Source organism: Bombina bombina, chromosome 3, assembly GCF_027579735.1.
Source record: "Bombina bombina isolate aBomBom1 chromosome 3, aBomBom1.pri, whole genome shotgun sequence".
Classification (NCBI taxonomy): Eukaryota; Metazoa; Chordata; class Amphibia; order Anura; family Bombinatoridae; genus Bombina; species Bombina bombina.
The window spans coordinates 756,467,089-756,488,100 of NC_069501.1; the positions used below are offsets into that span (position 1 = coordinate 756,467,089).

The following is a 21,012-nucleotide window of genomic DNA, read 5'->3' on the forward strand; positions in this document are numbered from 1 at the left end:
TTTAAATGTGTATTTTAGTTTAATTTAATTGGTAGTTAGTTTAATAATTATATTAGTTTAAACTTGTTTTTTTTAATTTGACAGGTATTGTTTTAATTTAATTTAAGATAGGTGAAATTGTAATTTTAATCTAAAGTTGTGTTAGGTTTAGGGGTTACTAGTTTAATTTAGTTTATTGCAATGTGGGGGTTTTTCGGTTTAGGGGTTAATAGTTTACTTTAGTATATTTCATTGTGGGGGGATTGCGGTTTAGGGGTTAATAGGTTTATTATAGTGGCAGCGGTGTAGGGCTTAACTTTAGTATAGTGGTGGTGATGTGGGCGGACGGAAGATTAGGGGTTAATTATATTTAAATAGTGTTTGTGATGCGGGAGGGCCTCGGTTTAGGGGTTAATAGGTAGTTTATGGGTGTTTAGTGTACTTTGTAGCGGTTTAGTTATGAGTTTTATGTAACAGATTTGTAGCGTAAAACTCATAACTACTGCTCTCAGATGGCATTACTGATCTTGTTGTTTTATGCTGCAACGCAGGTTTTTTTAGCCTCACCACAAAACTCATAATGGCTGCGCTATGAAAGTCCCATGAAAAAACTAAATTTTTACGTGTGCGGGACTGGCGTTGCAGTACAGGCTAAAAGGCTTGCGGTACAGCTATACCGACAAGACATTTAATGGCTGCGGTGCTGTTTTAACGCTGAAATGGCCAATTTTTCAGCGTTAAAACACGAACGCACAACTCGTAATCTAGCCGATTGTTACTTCGGCTCTGGATCAGCAATGCACTAATGGTTCAGAGCTAAACACTGCCCTTGAGCCAATAAGGACAGTATATGCACATAGTCCCCAATTACTGGCCATATTCAGATCACTATCAGCAGTGTGTTGAGGGTGAAACTTTTTTAGACTATAGCAGACTTGGCAATGCAAATATCGGTCATGGAACATGTGTTGTTAATGCTGGAATCGTGTAAATAACCATACATTTATAGTATTTTAGAGTTTACGCTACAGTGACTGTATTCCAATTATATTGCAATATATAACATTATATGAGATATTTGACAGCGTTGAATGTTTAAAAGTAGTTGAGATGACATTACGCCTCATGCATTCACACCATTTATATTAACCATAAATGAATTTCTAGGTTAGGCTCTCATACCACACAACCATAACCAAATCATGTTAACTCAAACATCCCCTGGTACTTGATGATGTAATCATTGTTGTATTACTGGTGGTTGATTGGTAATGCTTTAGTTTAGCATTTGCAAAACAAAAAAAACAGAATTTATGCTTACCTGATAAATTACTTTCTCCAACGGTGTGTCCGGTCCACGGCGTCATCCATTACTTGTGGGATATTCTCCTCCCCCACAGGGAAAGGCAAGGAGAGCACACAGCAAGAGCTGTCCATATAGTCCCTACCAGGCTTCGCCCCCCCAGTCATTCGACCGACGGTTAGGAGAAAAAAAGGAGAAACTATAGGGTGCCGTGGTGACTGTAGTGTATAGAGAAAGAAATTTTTCAAACCTGATTAAAAAACCAGGGCGGGCCATGGACCGGACACACCGTTGGAGAAAGTAATTTATCAGGTAAGCATAAATTCTGTTTTCTCCAACATTGGTGTGTCCGGTCCACGGCGTCATCCATTACTTGTGGGAACTAATACCAAAGCTTTAGGACACGGATGAAGGGAGGGAGCAAATCAGGTTACCTAAACAGAAGGCACCACGGCTTGCAAAACCTTTCTCCCAAAAATAGCCTCCGAAGAAGCAAGAGTATCAAATTTGTAGAATTTGGCAAAAGTGTGCAGAGACGACCAAGTCGCTGCCTTACATATCTGATCAACAGAAGCCTCGTTCTTGAAGGCCCATGTGGAAGCCACAGCCCTAGTAGAGTGAGCTGTGATTCGTTCAGGAGGCTGCCATCCGGCAGTCTCATAAGCCAATCGGATAATGCTTTTCAGCCAGAAAGAAAGAGAGGTAGCAGTAGCTTTTTGTCCTCTCCTCTTACCAGAATAAACGACAAACAAAGAAGAAGTTTGTCTGAAATCTTTTGTTGCTTCTAAATAGAACTTTAAAGCACGGACTACATCTAAATTGTCTAACAAGCGTTCCTTCTTTGAAACTGGATTCTGACACAAAGAAGGGACAACTATTTCCTGGTTAATATTCTTGTTGGAAACAACTTTTGGAAGAAAACCAGGCTTGGTACGCAAAACAACCTTATCTGAATGGAACACCAGATAGGGTGGATCACACTGCAAAGCAGATAGTTCAGAAACTCTTCTAGCAGAAGAAATAGCAACCAAAAACAGAACTTTCCAAGATAGTAACTTGATATCTATGGAATGTAAGGGTTCAAATGGAACCCCTTGAAGAACTGAAAAAACTAAAGTTAGACTCCAGGGAGGAGTCAAAGGTCTGTAAACAGGCTTGATTCTGACCAAAAGCTTGTACATCTGGCACAGCTGCCAGTCGTTTGTGTAACAAGACAGATAAAGCAGAAATCTGTCCTTTTAGACAACTCGCTGACAATCCCTTATCCAAACCTTCTTGGAGAAAGGAGAGGATCCTGGGAATTTTAATCCATGAGAATCCCTTGGATTCACACCAACAGATATATCTTTTCCATATTTTATGGTAAATCCTTCTAGTCACAGGTTTTCTGGCTTGGACCAGAGTATCTATCACTGAATCTGAAAACCCGCGCTTGGATAAAATCAAGCGTTCAATTTCCAAGCAGTCAGCTGGAGAGAAACTAGATTTGGATGTTCGAATAGACCTTGTACTAGAAGATCCTGTCTCAAAGGTAGCTTCCCTGGTGGAGCCGATGACATATTCACCAGGTCTGCATACCAAGTCCTGCGTGGCCACGCAGGAGCTATCAGAATCACCGAGGCCTTCTCCTGTTTGATCTTGGCTACAAGCCTGGGAAGGAGAGGGAACGGTGGAAACGCATAAGCTAGGTTGAACGACCAAGGCGTCACTAATGCATCCACTAGAGTCGCCTTGGGATCCTTGGATCTGGACCCGTAGTAAGGAACCTTGAAGTTCTGACGAGACGCCATCAGATCCATGACTGGAATGCCCCATAATTGAGTCAACTGGGCAAAAACCTCCGGGTGGAGTACCCACTCCCCCGGATGGAAAGTCTGACGACTCAGATAATCCGCCTCCCAGTTGTCTACTCCTGGGATGTGAATTGCAGATAAATGGCAGGAGAGATCCTCCGCCCATTTGATGATCTTGGATACCTCTCTCATCGCCAAGGAACTCTTTGTTCCTCCCTGATGGTTGATGTAAGCTACATTCGTCATGTTGTCTGACTGGAATCTTATGAATCCGGCCTTCGCTAGTTGAGGCCAAGCCCGGAAAGCATTGAATATCGCTCTCAGTTCCAGGAAGTTTATCGGGAGAAAAGACTCTTCCTGAGACCATAGACCCTGAGCTTTCAGGGAATCCCAGACCGCGCCCCAGCCTAATAGACTGGTGTCGGTCGTGACAATGACCCACTCTGGTCTGCGGAAACTCATTCCCTGAGACAGGTGATCCTGTGACAACCACCAACGGAGTGAGTCTCTGGTCATCTGGTCTACTTAAATCTTTGGAGACAAGTCTGTATAGTCCCCATTCCACTGCTTGAGCATGCACAGTTGTAATGGTCTTAGATGAATTCGAGCAAAAGGAACTATGTCCATTGCTGCAACCATCAACCCTACTACTTCCATGCACTGAGCTATGGAAGGCTGCAGAATAGAGTGAAGAACTTGACAAGCGTTTAGAAGCTTTGACTTTCTGACTTTTGTCAGGAAGATCTTCATTTTTAAAGAATCTATTATCATTCCCAAGAAGGGAACTCTTGTCGACGGAGACAGGGAACTCTTTTCTACGTTCACCTTCCACCCGTGAGATCTGAGAAAGGCTAGAACAATGTCTGTATGAGCCTTTGCTTTGGAAAGAGACGACGTTTGGATTAGAATGTCGTCCAGATAAGGTGCCACTGCAATACCACTTGGTCTTAGAACTGCTAGAAGGGACCCTAGCACCTTTGTGAAAATCCTTGGATGATATTTGTGGATAGGAATATGTAGATACGCATCCTTTAAATCCACGGTAGTCATAAATTGTCCCTCCTGGATTGAAGGTAAAATTGTTTGAATGGTTTCCATTTTGAACTATGGAACTCTGAGAAATTTGTTTAGAATTTTTAAATCCAGAATTGGTCTGAAAGTTCCCTCTTTTTTGGGAACTACAAACAGATTTGAGTAAAACCCCTGACCTTGTTCCACAGTTGGAACTGGGTGTATCACTCCCCTCTTTAACAGGTCTTCTACACAATGTAAGAATGCCTGTCTCTTTATTTGGTTTGAAGATAAGTGAGACATGTGGAACCTTCCCCTTGAGGGTAGTTCCTTGAATTCCAGAAGAAAACCCTAAGAGACTATTTCTAGTGCCCAGGGATCTAAACATCTCTTGCCCAAGCCTGAGCAAAGAGAGAGAGTCTGCCCCCTACAAGATCCGGTCCCGGATCGGGGGCTACCCCTTCATGCTGTTTTGGTAGCAGCAGCAGGCTTCTTGGCCTGTTTACCCTTGTTCCAGCCTTACATTGATTTCCAAGCTGGTTTAGTCTGGGAAGCGTTACCCTCTAGTCTAGAGGCTGCCGAGTTGGAAGCCGGTCCGTTCCTGAAATTGCGAAAGGAACGAAAATTGGACTTATTCTTAGCCTTGAAAGGTTTATCTTGTGGGAGGGCATGGCCCTTTCCCCCAGAGATGTCTGAAATAATCTCTTTCAATTCTGGCCCAAAAAGGGTCTTACCCTTGAAATATTAAGCAATTTTGTCTTGGAAGATACATCCGCCGACCAAGACTTTAGCCAGAGCGCTCTGCGCGCCACAATTGTAAGCCCTGAATTTTTCGCCGCTAACCTCGCTAACTGCAAAACGGCGTCTAAAATAAAGGAATTAGCTAACTTAAGTGCGTGAATTCTGTCCATGACTTCCTCATACGGAGTCTCCCTACTGAGCGACTTTTCCAGTTCCTCGAACCAGAACCACATCGCTGTAGTGACAGGAATAATGCACGAAATAGGTTGAAGGAGTTAACCTTGCTGTACAAAAATCTTTTTAAGCAAACCCTCCAATTTTTTATCCATAGGATCTTTGAAAGCACAATTGTCCTCAATAGGAAAGGTTGTGCGCTTGGCTAGAGTAGAAACCGCCCCCTCGACCTTAGGGACTGTTTGCCATGTGTCCTTCCTGGGGTCGACCATAGGGAACAATTTCTTAAATATAGGAGGAGGGACAAAAGGTATGCCTGGGTTCTCCCACTCCTTATACACTATGTCCGCCACCCGTTTAGGTATCGGAAAAGCATCAGGGTGCACCGGGACCTCAAGGAACTTGTCCATCTTGCACAATTTTTCTGGGATGACCAGATTGTCACAATCATCCAGAGATGCTCTAATTTAAATTTAAATGTCACAACATCAGGTTCTGCCTGCTGAGAAATTCTTCCTATCAGAAATTTCCCCATCTGACAAACCCTCCCTCACTGCCACTTCAGATTGGTGTGAGGGTATTACAGAAAAATTATCATCAGCGCCCTCCTGCTCTACAGTGTTTAAAACAGAGCAATCGCGCTTTCTCTGAAATGCTGGCATTTTGGATAAAATATTAGCTATGGAGTTATCCATTACTGCCGTCAATCGCTGCATAGTAACAAGCATTGGCGCGCTAGAAGTACTAGGGGTCGCCTGCGCGGGCATAACTGGTATAGACACAGAAGGAGATGATGTAGAACTATGTCTACTTCCTTCTAGATAGCACCTCCTTATCTGAGGAATCATCCTGGGCAACTTTACAATTTGTGACAGTACTGTCCTTACTTTGCTTGGACGCTATGGCACAATTATCACACATATTTGAAGGGGGAACCACATTGGCTACCATACATACAGAACATGATCTATCTGAAGGTACAGACATGTTAAACAGGCTTAAACTGGTTAATAAAGCACAAAAACCGTTTTAAAACAAAAACCGTTACTGTCTCTTTAAATGTTAAACAGGGCACACTTTATTACTGAATATGTGAAAAACTATGAAGGAATTATCCAATCTTTACCAAATTTTCACCACAGTGTCTTAATGCATTCAAAGTATTGCACCCCAATTTTCAAGCTGTTAACCCTTAAAATGTTGAAACCGGAGCCGTTTACAATTTTAACCCCCTTACAGTCCCAGCCACAGCCTTTGCTGCAACTTCACCAATCCCAGTGGGGTATATGATACCAAATGAAGCCTTCTAGGAACGTTTTTAGTGGATTCCAGACCCTCACACATGCAGCTGCATGTACTGTACTCAAAAGTAACTGTGCAATAATGGCACGAAAATGAGGCTCTGCCTACTACAGAGAAAGGCCCTTCCTGACTGGGAAGGTGTCTTAACAAGTGCCTGGTGCTAAAAACGTTCCCCAATGTTATAAAAGTGTGAAATTCAACTTCAAACTGCATATAATACTTAAATAAAGCAATCGATTTAGCCCCTAAAAGTGTCTACCAGTTTATAGCCCATAATAAGCCCTTTATTCTGTTTGAGACTAAGAAAATGGCTTACCGATCCCCATGAGGGAAAAATGACAGCCTTCCAGCATTACACAGACTTGTTAGAAAAATGGCTAGTCATACCTTGAGCAGAAAAGTCTGCAAACTGTTCCCCCCAACTGAAGTTCTCTTATCTCAACAGTCCTGTGTGGGAACAGCAATTGATTTTAGTTACTGCTGCTAAAATCATACACCTCTTATAAACAGAACTCTTCATCTCTTTCTGTTTCAGAGTAAATAGTACATACCAGCACTATTTTAAAATAACAAACTCTTGATAGAATAAAAAACTACAACTAAACACCACAAACTCCTCACCATCCCCGAGGAGATGCTACTTGTTCAGAGCGGCAAGGAGAATGACTGGGGGGCGGAGCCTGGGAGGGACTATATGGACAGCTCTTGCTGTGTGCTCTCCTTGCCTTTCCCTGTGGGGGAGGAGAATATCCCACAAGTAATGGATGACGCCGTGGACCGGACACACCAATGTTGGAGAAAAATGAAACCCAAAAATTTTCTCTCATTATTCAGTTAGAGAATACAATTTAAAAAAAAAAAGTTTTTAATTTACTTCTATTATCACATTTTCTTTGTTCTCATGTTATTCTTTGTTGAAGAGATATCTAGATAGGTAGCGTGCACATGCCTGAAGCACTACATGACAGTAAAGAGTGCTGCCATCTAGTGCTCCTGCTCATGTATAGCATTGTTACAAAACTTCTGCTGTACAGTGCTGCAGACACATACACACTGCTAAGCTTATATTCCTGCCGTTTAACAAAGGATAACAAGAAAATAAAGAAAATTTAATAATATAAGTAAATTGGAAAGTTGTTTAAAATTGCATTCTCTGTGTGAAGCATTAAAGAACACATTTAGGTGGCAAAAGTGCGCTGTAATTTGGAAAAATAATAATATTTTTTACTACATATTTCTGTTTAACAATAGTACAATGGTAAATGTATCTAGCACATTAGAGCACTTTACAATTGCGTCTTTAGATCATTTTAACTTACTGGTGCAGCATATGAAATCCAGTACATCAAGAGCAACACTAAAACTAAAGGGAAGGGGCCGCTATAAAGCAGAGGCATAACCCCCTTCACCTAGAGAGCTATAGTCAGTAAGCAGGACACAACGGATAATGCAGTGTTTCTTTCAATGGAAATTTAAATCACTTTTACTTAACATTGTTTCAGGCAACAACTATGCTGTTTCATATGCATGCTTTTTTGTTCCTAGGGAGTAGGGTTTATATTGCTGTTTCTTTATGTGTTTTGGGATCCTTTTATGTGGCATGAAAATGACTATACTAACTGCTTTTTGTTAATCTGAATATTTCTTTAAAATACACAGCCTTGTATCACCTTTTCACATTTTCTTGTGTTGAAAGTAGACAGAAATGACCCAGAGCACAATGTGTACCCCATTACATTCAAATTTCACTTTCCACAGAGGATGTCAGAGGAAAATGAATATTTCATAAGCATATGTAAGTGCACCCAGCTGTGGGTTTGAAGCGCTGCATCATAATTGTTTTTCTATTCTGAAGCATTGAAATGAAGTTTAAAGCTTTAAATAAAAAAACACAATTTATGCTTACCTGATAAATTTATTTCTCTTGTGGTGTATCCAGTCCACGGATCATCCATTACTTGTGGGATAGTCTCATTCCCAACAGGAAGTTGCAAGAGGACACCCACAGCAGAACTGTAATATAGCTCCTCCCCTAACTGTCATAGCCAGTCATTCGACCGAAAACAAGCCGAGAAAGGAGGAACCATAGGGTGTAGTGGTTACTGTAGTTTAAATTTAAAAATTACCTGCCTTAAAATGACAGGGCGGGCCGTGGACTGGATACACCACAAGAGAAATAAATTTATCAGGTAAGCATAAATTGTGTTTTCTCTTGTAAGGTGTATCCAGTCCACTACTTGTGGGATACCAATACCAAAGCTAAAGTACACGGATGAAGGGAGGGACAAGGCAGGAACTTAAATGGAAGGAACCACTGCCTGTAAAACCTTTCTCCCAAATATAGCCTCCGAAGAAGCAAAAGTATCAAATTTGAAAATTTTGAAAAAGTATGAAGCAAAGACCAAGTCGCCGCCTTGCAAATCTGTTCAACAGAAGCCTCATTTTTAAAGGCCCAAGTGGAAGCCACAGCTCTAGTGGAATGAGCTGTAATCCTTTCAGGAGGCTGCTGTCCAGCAGTCTCATAGGCTAAGCGGATTAAGCTTCTTAGCCAAAAAGAAAAAGAGGTTGCCAAAGCCTTTTGACCTCTCCTCTGTCCAGAGTAGGCAACAAACAAAGCAGATGTTTGACGAAAATCTTTAGTAGCTTGTAAGTAAAACTTTAAAGCACAGACCACGTCCAGATTGTGTAACACAAGGATGGAACCACAATCTCTTGATTGATATTCTTGTTAGATACCACCTTAGGTAAGAACCCAGGTTTGGTACGCAGGACTACCTTATCCGTATGAAAAATCAGATAAGGAGAATCACATTGTAAGGCACATAGCTCAGAGACTCTACGAGCCGAGGAAATAGCTACCAAAAAAAAAAAAAGAACTTTCCAAGATAAAAGTTTGATATCTATGGAATGAAGAGGTTCAAACGGAACTCCTTGAAGAACCTTAAGAACCAAGTTTAAGCTCCATGGTGGAGCAACAGGTTTAAACACAGGCTTGATTCAAACTAAAGCCTGACAAAATGCCTGAACGTCTGGAACAGACAGAGAAGAATAGACAGAGCAAAAATCTGTCCCTTTAAGAAACTAGCTGACAATCCTTTTTCCAAACCTTCTTGGAGAAAAGATAAAATCCTAGGAATCCTGACCTTACTCCATGAGTAACCCTTGGATTCACACCAATAAAGATATCTATGCCATACCTTATGGTAAATTTTCCTGGTGACAGGCTTTCGTGCCTGTATTAAGGTATCAATAACTGACTCGGAGAAGCCACGCTTTGATAAAATCAAGCATTCAATCTCCAGGCAGTCAGCCTCAGAGAAATTAGATTTGGATGGTTGAAAGGACCCTGAAGTAGAAGGTCCTGTCTCAGAGGCAGAGACCATGGTGGAAAGGATGACATGTCCACTAGATCTGCATACCAGGTCCTGCGTGGCCACGCAGGTGCTATCAGAATCACAGATGCTCTCTCCTGCTTGATCTTGGCAATCAGTCGAGGGAGCAGAGGAAACGGTGGAAACACATAAGCCAGGTTGAAAGACCAGGGCGCTGCTAGAGTATCTATCAGTGTCGCCTTGGGATCCCTGGACCTGGATCCGTAACACGGAAGCTTGGCGTTCTGGCGAGACGCCATGAGATCCAGTTCTGGTTTGCCCCAACGGAGAATCAGTTGTGCAAATACCTCCGGATGGAGTTCCCACTCTCCCGGATGAAAAGTCTGACGACTTAGAAAATCCGCCTCCCAGTGCTCTACACCTGGGATATGGATAGCTGATAGGTGGCAAGAGTGAATCTCTGCCCAGTGAATTATTTTTCAAACTTCTAACATCTCTAGGGAACTTCTTGTTCCCCCTCGATGGTTGATGTAATCTACAGTCGTGATGTTGACCGACTGAAATCTGATGTACCTCAGAGTTGCTAACTGAGGCCAAACCTGAAGAGCCTTGAATATCGCTCTTAGTTACAGAATATTTATTGGAAGGAGAGACTCCTCCTGAGTCCACGATCCCTGAGCCTTCAGGGAGTTCCAGACTGCACCCCAACCTAGAAGGCTGGCATTTGTTGTTACAATAGTCCAATCTGGCCTGCGAAGGTCATACCTTTGGACAGATGGACCCGAGATAGCCACCAGGGAAGAGGATCCCTGGTCTCTTGGTCCAGATTCAGTTGAGGGGCCAAATCTGTGTAATCCCCGCTCCACTGACTGAGCCTGCATATTTGCAGCGGTCTGAGATGTAAGCGTGCAAACGGCACTATGTCCATTGCCGCTACCATTAAGCCGATTACTTCCATACACTGAGCCACCAAAGGGCGCGGAATGGAATGAAGAACCCGACAGGAATTTAGAAGCTTTGATAATCTGGACTCCGTCAAGGTAAATTTTCATTTCTACAGAATCTATCAGAGTCCCTAGAAAGGAAACTCTTGTGAGTGGGGATAGAGAACACTTTTCATCGTTCACTTTCCACCCATGCGACCTCAGAAATGCCAGTACTACGTCCGTATGAGACTTGGCAATTTGGAAGTTTGACGCCTGTATCAGGATGTCGTCTAAATAAGGGGCTACTGCTATGCCCCGCGGCCTTAGGACCGCCAAAAGCGACCCTAGAACCTTTGTAAAGATTCTTGGGGCTGTAGCTAATTCAAAGGGAAGAGCTACAACTGGTAATGCATGTCTTGAAAGGCAAACCTGAGAAACCGATGATGATCTTTGTGTATCGGAATGTGAAGATAAGCATCCTTTAGATCCACTGTAGTCATATATTGACCCTCCTGGATCAGTGGTAGGATGGTACGAATAGTTTCCATCTTGAACGACGGAACTTTGAGGAATTTGTTTAAGATCTTTAGATCCAAAATCGGTCTGAAGGTTCCCTCTTTTTTGGGAACCACAAACAGATTTGAGTAAAAACCCTGTTCCTGTTCCTCCTTTGGAACTGGATGGATCACTCCCATAACTAGGAGGTCTCGTACACAGTGTAAGAATGCCTCACTCTTTATCTGGTTTGCAGATAATTGTGAAAGGTGAAATCTCCCTTTTGGGGGGGAAGCTTTGAAGTCCAGAAGATATCCCTGGGATATAATTTCCAACGCCCAGGGATCCTGAACATCTCTTGCCCACGCCTGGGCGAAGAGTGAAAGTCTGCCCCCTACTAGATCCGTTACCGGATAGGGGGTCGTTCCTTCATGCTGTCTTAGAGGCAGCAGCAGGCTTTTTGACCTGCTTACCTTTTTTCCAGGTCTGGTTTGGTCTCCAGACCGTCTTGGATTGAGCAAAAGTTCCCTCTTGTTTATTATTAGAGGAAGTTGATGCCGCACCTGCCTTGAAGTTTCGAAAGGCACGAAAATTAGACTGTTTGGCCCTAGATTTGGACCTGTCCTGAGGAAGGGCACAACCTTTTCCTCCCGTGATATCAGCAATAATCTCCTTCAAACCAGGCCCGAATAGGGTCTGCCCCTTGAAGGGAATGTTAAGTAGCTTAGATTTTAAAGTCACGTCAGCTGACCATGATTTAAGCCATAGCGCTCTGCGCGCCTGTATAGCAAAACCAGAATTCTTAGCCGTTAGTTTATTCAAATGAACAATGGCATCAGAAATAAAATAATTGGCTAGCTTAAGTGCTCTAAGTTTGCCAAGTATGTCATCCAATGGAGTCTCTACCTGTAAAGCCTCTTCCAGAGACTCAAACCAGTACGCCACAGCAGCAGTGACAGGGGCAATGCATGCAATGGGCTGTAGGATAAAACCTTGTTGAATAAATATTTTCTTAAGGTAACCTTCTAATTTTTTATCCATTGGCTCTAAAAAAGCACAACTGTCCTCGACAGGGATAGTAGTACGCTTTGCTAGAGTAGAAACTGCTCCCTCCACCTTAGGGACTGTCTGCCATAAGTCCCGTGTGGTGGCGTCTATTGGAAAACATTTTTCTAAAAATAGGAGGGGAAGAGAACGGCACACCTGGTCTATCCCATTCCTTATTAATAATTTCTGTAAACCTTTTAGGTATTGGAAAAACATCAGTACACACCGGCACTGCAAAGCATTTATCCAGTCTACAAAATTTCTCTGGCACTGCAATGGTATCACAGTCATTCAGAGCAGCTAAAACCTCCCTAAGTAACACGCAGAGGTGTTCAAGCTTAAATTTAAATGTAGAAATATTAGAATCAGGTATCTTTCCTGAGTCATTAACATCACCCACTGACTGAAGCTCTCCTTCCTCAGCTTCTGCATATTGTGAGGCAGTATCAGACATGGTTCTTAAAGCGTCAGTATGCTCTGCATTTTGTCTCACCCCAGAGCTATCTCGCTAACCTCTAAGTTCAGGTAGTCTGGCTAATACCGCTGACAGTGTATTATCCATGACTGCCGCCATGTCTTGTAAAGTAAACGCTATGGGCGCCCTAGATGTACTTGGCGCCATTTGAGCGTGAGTCCCTTGGGCGGGAGTCAAAGGGTCTGACACGTGGGGAGAGTTAGTCGGCATAACTTTCCCCTCGTCAGATTCCTCTGGTGATAATTTTTTTAAAAACAGAATATGATCTTTATTGCATAAAATGAAATCAGTACATTTGGTACACATTCTAAGAGGGGGTTCCACCATGGCTTTTAAACATAATGAACAAGGAGTTTCTTCTATGTCAGACATGTTTATACAGACTAGCAATGAGACTAGCAAGCTTGGAAAACACTTTAAATCAAGTTAACAAGCAAATATAAAAAATGGTACTGTGCCTTTAAGAGAAACAAATTTTGTCAGAATTTGAAAAACAGTGAAAAAATACAGTAAATCAAACGAAATTTTTACAGTGTATGTAATAGGCTAGCAGAGCATTGCATCCACTTGCAAATGGATGATTAACCCCTTAGTTCAAAAAAAGGATAAAAAAAAACGAAATAGACTTTTTTTTTTTTTTTTTGAACAGTCACAACCAACTGCCAAAGCAAGCTGTGGTCCTACCTTCCCCAATAAACGACTTTGGAAAGCCTTTGAGCCCTTTAGAGATGTCCTATAGCATACAGGGGACTCCTGAGGGAAGCTGGATGTCACAGTTTGTAATTTTAACTGCACCAACTGTAACTTTTATACTATAACAGTGGAAAGCCTCAGTAAAACTGTTTCTAGTCAAAATTTAAGCCAGCCATGTGGAAAAAACTAGGCCCCAATAAAGTTTTATCACCAATGCATATATAAAAACGATTAAACATGCCAGCAAACGTTTATATTGCAATATCATAAGGGTATTACCCCTGGGAGTAAGCATGATACCAGTCGTTATTAAATCACTGTATTCAGGCTTAACTTACATTAATCCGGTATCAGTAGCATTTTCTAGTGTTTTCCATCTCTAGAAAAAATTATAACTGCACATACCTGATAGCAGAATAAACTGCACGCCATTCTCTCGCTGAAGTTACCTCATCTGTGTAATCCCCTCAGACATATGTGAGAATAGCAATGGATCTTAGTTACAACCTGCTAAGATCATAGAAACCTCAGGCAGATTCTTCTTCTATTTACTGCCTGAGATAAAATAGCACAACTCCGGTACTATTTAAAAATAACAAACTTTTGATTGAAGAAAATAAACTAACTATATTTAACCACTCTCTCCTACAACATCCTAGCTTGTTGAGAGTTGCAAGAGAATGACTGGCTATGACAGTTAGGGGAGGAGCTATATTACAGTTCTGCTGTGGGTGTCCTCTTGCAACTTCCTGTTGGGAATGAGAATATCCCACAAGTAATGGATGATCCGTGGACTGGATACACCTTACAAGAGAAATAAAAAAAACTGAAGAATAACTTATAAGCATCTACAAAGAACGGCTTCAACTTGTAAGAAACGGTCAGCACTGAAGGACTAAAACCAATGCATGACAAATCCTGGGAGCCAAGGAAAAGTGGTGACACCTATCATTTTTTTTCTCGAGTCCCTAACTTTTTTTGCACAGCCTAAATATATCTAAAGCAAAAACACTGCTAAAAAATATATGTATCTGGCTCCTCTATATTATTCCTGGTGCCTAAGTGAAATACTGGGTAAAGTTAAAACTTTTGTTGGCGCTTTACATTCTTGCATTTTTTTGTTGATTATCATTTACTTTCACTGAGGTGTTTATAAAACAGCTTAAAGAAGTTTAGTTTCCTAATGTTCTTTAAAAAGCAAGAAAAGAAAAAAAAAAAAGAAAGAAAAATGTTACATTGTTTTTAATAAGTTAAAAAAAAAGTTTAATAATTTACTTAGATGTTTAAGCTCTACTGAAATCCTCCAGCTGAAGACCTTAAAAACAATTTACAAGTTGATAATTTACTTTGCTCAGTTGTCTGGTATCTAATACTATGGACTCAGGTTGAAAGTACAAGGCTAGAGTCATACAGACATTTCTAAAGAAATGACCTATAAACAAGGAATGATACATTGTAGGCTTGTTCCTAAACATAAATTGTTGTAAACAATATCTAAAGTACGCAACCTGTGGCTGTACTTTTACCCTTTATTCTAAACCTGCCCAACTGCAAAAATTAGAAAAGAATGGGGGGAATGGCTGTGTAGTCAAACATTTACATGTAGTTGTCCAATTGGGTTGTTCTGTATCATAGATTCTCACTTTTTAGCTTATCTTACTAAAAACAGCAGGAACACTCACTGTTCTGACAAGAAAACTTTTATACAAACAAAAATGTATTATAATCTTCAGAATTTGACACAAACACTTGTTACAATACTTCCTGATACATATTTACATTTTATTTGCAGGTAAATGACTGTTGCATTGCAGGTTAGCACTGTTACAAAACAGATTGATAATACAAAGAAATGCTCGCTGTCAATAAACATTGAATATGAATGTAGTAGTTTTCTTCACTCTAGATCAGTGCTTTCCAAACTGTGTGTCGGGACACACTAGTGCGTCGGCAGCAGTGTGTAGGTGTGTCCCTGCTTCAGCAAAAAAAATATTACATTTTAATTTTTTTAAATGTTTTTTTTTTTGGTTTCTGACTTTCCACCTGTCTGCTATGCATATCACATGGTTGACACGTGATTAATACCTAGGGGGTCACAGATCATCTTAATCTATTGGCGTAGCTCAGTGGGAACTGAAACTATTCCCATTGGCGGCTTTGGCGGCACATTGGCACCTGACTGCACGTGTAGTCTCCTCAATCAGCTCGTGGCTGCATGTGTAGTCAGTGACTGGGATAGCAGTGTGTTTGCAGCGTGGGCAGTAGTCAATCAGACTCACCAAGCTCTCAGGGCGGCAGCTTAAACGCTCAGCTGAAGTCAGAAGTCAGTGGGGTTTTTTTGCAGCTAGCTCCCAGTAGTGCATTGCTGTTCCTGCTCTTGACATATGGATAGGAAGGGGAAGCTTAAAATTGCGAGTGTCTAATATTCCACCAAATATTCAGAAACTGTTTTCATTCCATCAACCTCATACATCCCATTAAAATAGTAAGCAACTATTGGTGTTATTAAACTTTTTTTTAATTCTTGCATATACATACTGTTACTTGTAAATACATTTCGTTATTATATAATTTATGTATGTGTCCGTATCTCTTAAAACAAGTTAGTTTAACCTCCTGTTTGCTAGTACAACTGAATTACTGTGTCGCAAAATGATGTAGATGTAAAAAAAGTTTGGAAAGCTCTGCTCTAGATGCTGCAAGTCTAACTAAAATATCAAGGGACAGAATAGTGGAATTTGAAGTACACAATAGTGTATTTTAAATTAAAAATTTACACAAAGCATCTTTAATTTCATTAGAAGTATTTTTGCTTTTTTTTGTGTGCAAAATATGCTCCTTTGCAAAGTTATTAAAACTATTCTAATAAGTTTCTTGTGTATGTGGACTGCCAACACAGCAATACCGTGCAAGGGTCCCGTCCATGTCTTGCACACACACGTTCTAAGTGCCAGCAACAATTTTAGCTGCATTGCAGGCATGCTGGGAAGCTTACATGTGGCCTACCACTATAATGCAGTTAAATAAAAACTTGTGCTTTTTTTCAATTCAGTATTTTTGCAAATATAAGAATTATAAAAAATGCAATCAGGATTATTGGAAAAGAACCTAAGTGTCAAATAAGCCAACAGTAATATTGTTTATTTTGGATGGTTTATTTGACACTTTAGGAGATTATATTCTCCATTTTAACTTAACACCATTAAAGTTTTGACTTTTAATACGTAATCCATAGGAAGGAGTGCTCTTTCAAACCCCCACTTAGGTTCTTTCCCAATAAACCTGATTGTATATATTATATGGGGGGTAGCACCGGAATGTACTAATGTTATTCCATTAATTCCTATATTCACTTTAACTAGTGTCAGTAATTTCAATTTATTTGTGTAAATTATAAAAATGCATCTTTATGTCCCTTTAACATGAAATTAAGTCATTATCATACTCTGTCCAATTAGATTTTTGCAAAAAAAAAAAAAAAAAGGCAGCAATAAGTTCCATAAAATGAATATGACCAACAGGGCAGGACTACAAATAAAAAACAGCCCTGTAAAAATTGTAAACCATTTCTCAAATCTGTAGAGGCTGTAGATTGATAGATCAATCTATCTATATAAAAAGTGAGGAGTTAGAGAAGAAAAAAAGTAAAAACAAGACAAGGGGCGCCTCATAGTGTAACCATCCAAATCAGATGCACATGGAAAACAATAATGAAAGCATAAAATCTTCTTTTAGATGCTTACACTCATCTTGTTTTTACTTCTTTTAGATGAACCAATGCACCGTTGGTCACAAGAGGAGCTGCCACACATCTATATTGAACTATTCAGTATATTAACTATTATATATATTTATTTATTTGTTGCATATTTGTACTTTTTGAATTTGAAATGTTATATTCTTATTTGTAGGCAGTATTCTGTGCGGCCCTTATTTTTTATCCAATCTTTTGGATATACCATTCAATCAGAGAAGGTTTTTTTCCTCTCCTATAGGAGCAAAGGGGTTAAAAGTACTGTGTCCTACAGTGATTTGCAGAGAGAGGGTCTGAAAGCACTTGCCCAGACAGGGACAGCAGCACACATCAAAGAAACAGATGCCATTAACAATAAACAGAGTTTACATAGGTCAGAAGCCCCTGGGCCGATCTTACCTTAGTTCATGTTAGCGCCTTACTCAGGCAGAGACAAGGGGGGACAGAGTATTTTCAGATTGTGGTAGTGCTGTCTGAGAAGGGGCTTAGAAAAATACAGTAAAAGAGGCAGGGCCACTGAACCCCCAACAATAATCTATCCCAGAAAAAAAATGTGCACATTCTTATTTCCCAATGCAAGCGCCTGTAATGCTGGAGCTGCTTCTAGACCTGCTTAAATTCTGGCCAGCCAAGCCACAGCTGCTGCGGCCTATCAAGAAATCTCCCAGTGTTCCACTAGGCCAGCCTGACCATGATGATGGATGAATGTAGGTCTGAGGTCCAGTATGTCTTATCAACTATCAGTTGACTTGGGTGGGAACATATATCTCAACAATCAGCAACAAACTGGAATAAAAACTCAAAAGTGAAACTAAATCCAACATACCTATAGCATTATAGAGAGGTTCTCCAGTTGTCTTATCCCACACCACAGTTGTTTCCCTCTGGTTACTAACACCAATTGCTGAAAGAAAAAGAAAGAAGTACTTTAAATTTCAGTCCTGAAGGCATATTTATTTTAAGTGTTTTACAAATTGTATATACTTCTCACAAAACTTTTAACAAGAGCACAATTTTGTGCAATCATATTATATGCAACCCAAAAACTGTAACTTTGGAGAGTTGCGCCGTAGTTGGCAAATGCGGCCGGGGGGGGACAGACGAGGGCGCACGCCGAATCTAATTTTTTTTCAACAACAAAAAAAAATTGGTCTTGCACCGATGGTGTGGAAATTTGGGACGTTGGGCAAGGGATATGGGAGGGGGAGGGGGTGGGCTATTGAGGGGGGGCAGCTACACTACAGAAAATGTTATTGTAATAAAAAATGAAAAATAAAAAATTATGCTTACCTGATAATTTAATTTTTTTCTGAAGGGAAGAGTCCACAGCTGCATTCATTACTTTTGGGAATTCAGAACCTGGCCAACAGGAGGAGGCAAAGACACCCCAGCCAAAGGCCTCCCCAATATCTCTCATCCCCTAGTCATTCTGCCAAGGGAAAAAGGAACAGTAGGAGAAATAGGGTGAAAAAAAAGGTGCCAGAAGAACAAAAAATGCACAGCCGCCTCAGAGACAAAAGCACTGGCGGGAGCTGTGGACTCTTCCCTTCAGAAGAAAATTAAATTCAGGTAAGCATAATTTATGTTTTTCTTCTTGTAAGGGAAGAGTCCACAGCTGCATTCATTACTTTTGGGAAAACAATACCCAAGCTAGAGGAGACTAAATGCAAAAACGTATTGGTACAAAAGGCCTGAATTACTCAACACCCAAAAAAGAAAAAATAAGTACAAATGACGTGGAGTAAACCCGAGCCCAAGTAACTGCACATCAGTTACACCACCGGCCAAGCCGAATTAGAGACCACTCAGACCTAGAGAACGACAGGTGCAACAACCTCTGAAGCGTCTGCCCCACGGGACACGACACCCAAGAAGGTACCCGACTAAAGATAAGGACCGCATCTGCACCCCAAAAGGGAACCTGAGACCAGGAAATCCAAAGGAACATTTCACACTCAACACCTAAAAGCAACCCACGGTTGTCTTTACAAAGGCAACACCCAGGGAGACAAACTCCCTAGAACACAAGGACCCAAAAAGAAGGATCCATATACAGGGAACATGCCCTCAAAGGACTTGAGGAACCCCAATCCCATACCATACCCTAAGGTACTCCAGGAAATTAATGAGTCCCCCGATGCTCCATAACATATCTAGGTCTGGAGGCTAGATAGGTGGAAAGAGCAGGGACAGGACAAATATCCCAGCAGCTAGAATGTGAATCGCCGAGAGCGAGCAGTCGTGGGTCTCCGCCCACTCCAGAATCCGAGACACCTCCCTCATCGCGAGGAAGCTCCTTGTACCCCCCCGATGGTTGATGTAAGCCACCGAGGTAATGTTGTCGGTCTGGAATCTGATGCAACTAACCGACTCCAGAGAAGGCTATGCCATCAGAGCATTGTAAATCGCTCGTGCAAGCAGCGCCCCCAGAACCTTCGTGAAGACTCTCAGGGCCGTCACCAGACCAAAAGAAAGGGCCACAAACTAGAAGTGTTGGTCCAGAAATGCAAATCTTAGGAACATGAAGTTGTCCCTGTGAATTAGCACATGAAGGTAAGAGTCCAAGTCTACAGTTGTCATGAACTGTCCCTCTTGAACTAGGGGCAGAATAGATCTGATCGTTTCCATTTTGAACGATGGAACACTCAAACTTGTTTAAACACTTTAGGTCCAGAATCGTGCGGAACATGCCCTACTTCTTTGGAACAACAAATAGGTTGGAATAGTACCCTAGACCCCTTTCTGCTAGGGGTACTGGTACGATAACCCGAGAGGCGAGATCCCTCACATACTCTAGAAAGGCCTCTCTCTTCTCTGGTCTTGAAGACAGGTTTGACAGAAGGAATCTGCCCTCAGACGGATGGGATCTGAACCCTATCCTGTAACCCTGGGAGACCACCTCTAGAACCCTAGGGTCCTGAACGTCCTGCAACCATGCGTCTGAGAATAGAAATAATTTTCCCCCTACGTAATCCGGAGACCGGTCGGGGGCCGCCCCTTCATGCCGATTTCGTTATGGCAGGCTTCTTGTTCTGCTTAGACTTGTTCCAAGATTGAGCCAACTTCCAAGATCCCTTGGACTGGTCTGCTTTTGCAGCGGGTTGCTGGCGCTGGGCCTTATCAGCGCGAAAGGGACGAAAAGTAGATCCTTTAGGTTTAGCCTTCTAATCCTGCGGTAGGAAGGCTCCCTTGCCTCCCGTAACCGTGGATATGATTGAATCCAATCCTGGACCGAACAGGATCTTTTCTTGAAAAGACAGGGACAACATCCTCGCCTTAGAAGTCATGTCCACAGACCAAGATTTTAGCCACAGAGCCCTGCACGCTAAAACAGAAAAACCTGACACCTTAGCATTCAGGCGAATAATTTGCATATTGGCATCACAAATGAAAGAATTGGCGATCTTCAGCGCCTTAATCTTCTCCTGTATCACGTCGATGGAGGTCTCCCCCTCGACCATTTCACACAAAAATTCACACCAATATGTCGCAGCTCCAGCGACCTCCGCAACTGCCGCTGCTGGCTGAAAAACAAACCCTGTGTGCTAAAACATCTTTCTCAACATGTTTTCCAGCTTTTTATCCATGTGCTCTTTAGACGTCGAACTATCCTCAAGGGGAATAGTCGTCCGTTTCGCGAGCGTAGAGATTGCCCCATCTACCTTAGGGATGGTCCCTCACAGCTCAAGTTGAGAGTCCAGAACGGAGACCAGTTTTTTAAAGGAAGAAGGGGAAAAGGAAGAACCTAATCGCTCCCATTCGTTCTTAATAATATTAGCCATCTTAATGGGAACCGGGAAAGACTGAGGCACTACCCTGTCCTCGTATACCTTGTCAAGCTTAGGAATTGCAGATTCCTCCGGAATCGCAGGAGGTTTAGATGACACGGACTCCGACCCAGAAGGGGCCTCCTCCTAAGAATCGGAGTGGGCCTCGTCATCGTATACAGCCACTGGATCTTCCATCGGCGAGGACAAACCCTGGGCC

At 41.7% G+C, this 21,012-nt stretch overlaps 1 protein-coding gene across 2 annotated transcripts in view; it reads right to left on the reverse strand.

The window, feature by feature from the left end:
- GK (glycerol kinase) overlaps positions 1-21,012 on the reverse strand; it is a 270,759-nt gene that overhangs the window by 191,124 nt on the left and 58,623 nt on the right. For both annotated transcript variants that reach the window (XM_053707603.1, XM_053707602.1), the window contains exon 4: positions 17,852-17,929. In XM_053707603.1, coding sequence (XP_053563578.1) covers positions 17,852-17,929 — 78 coding nt within the window. The remainder of the gene's footprint in view (positions 1-17,851; positions 17,930-21,012) is intronic.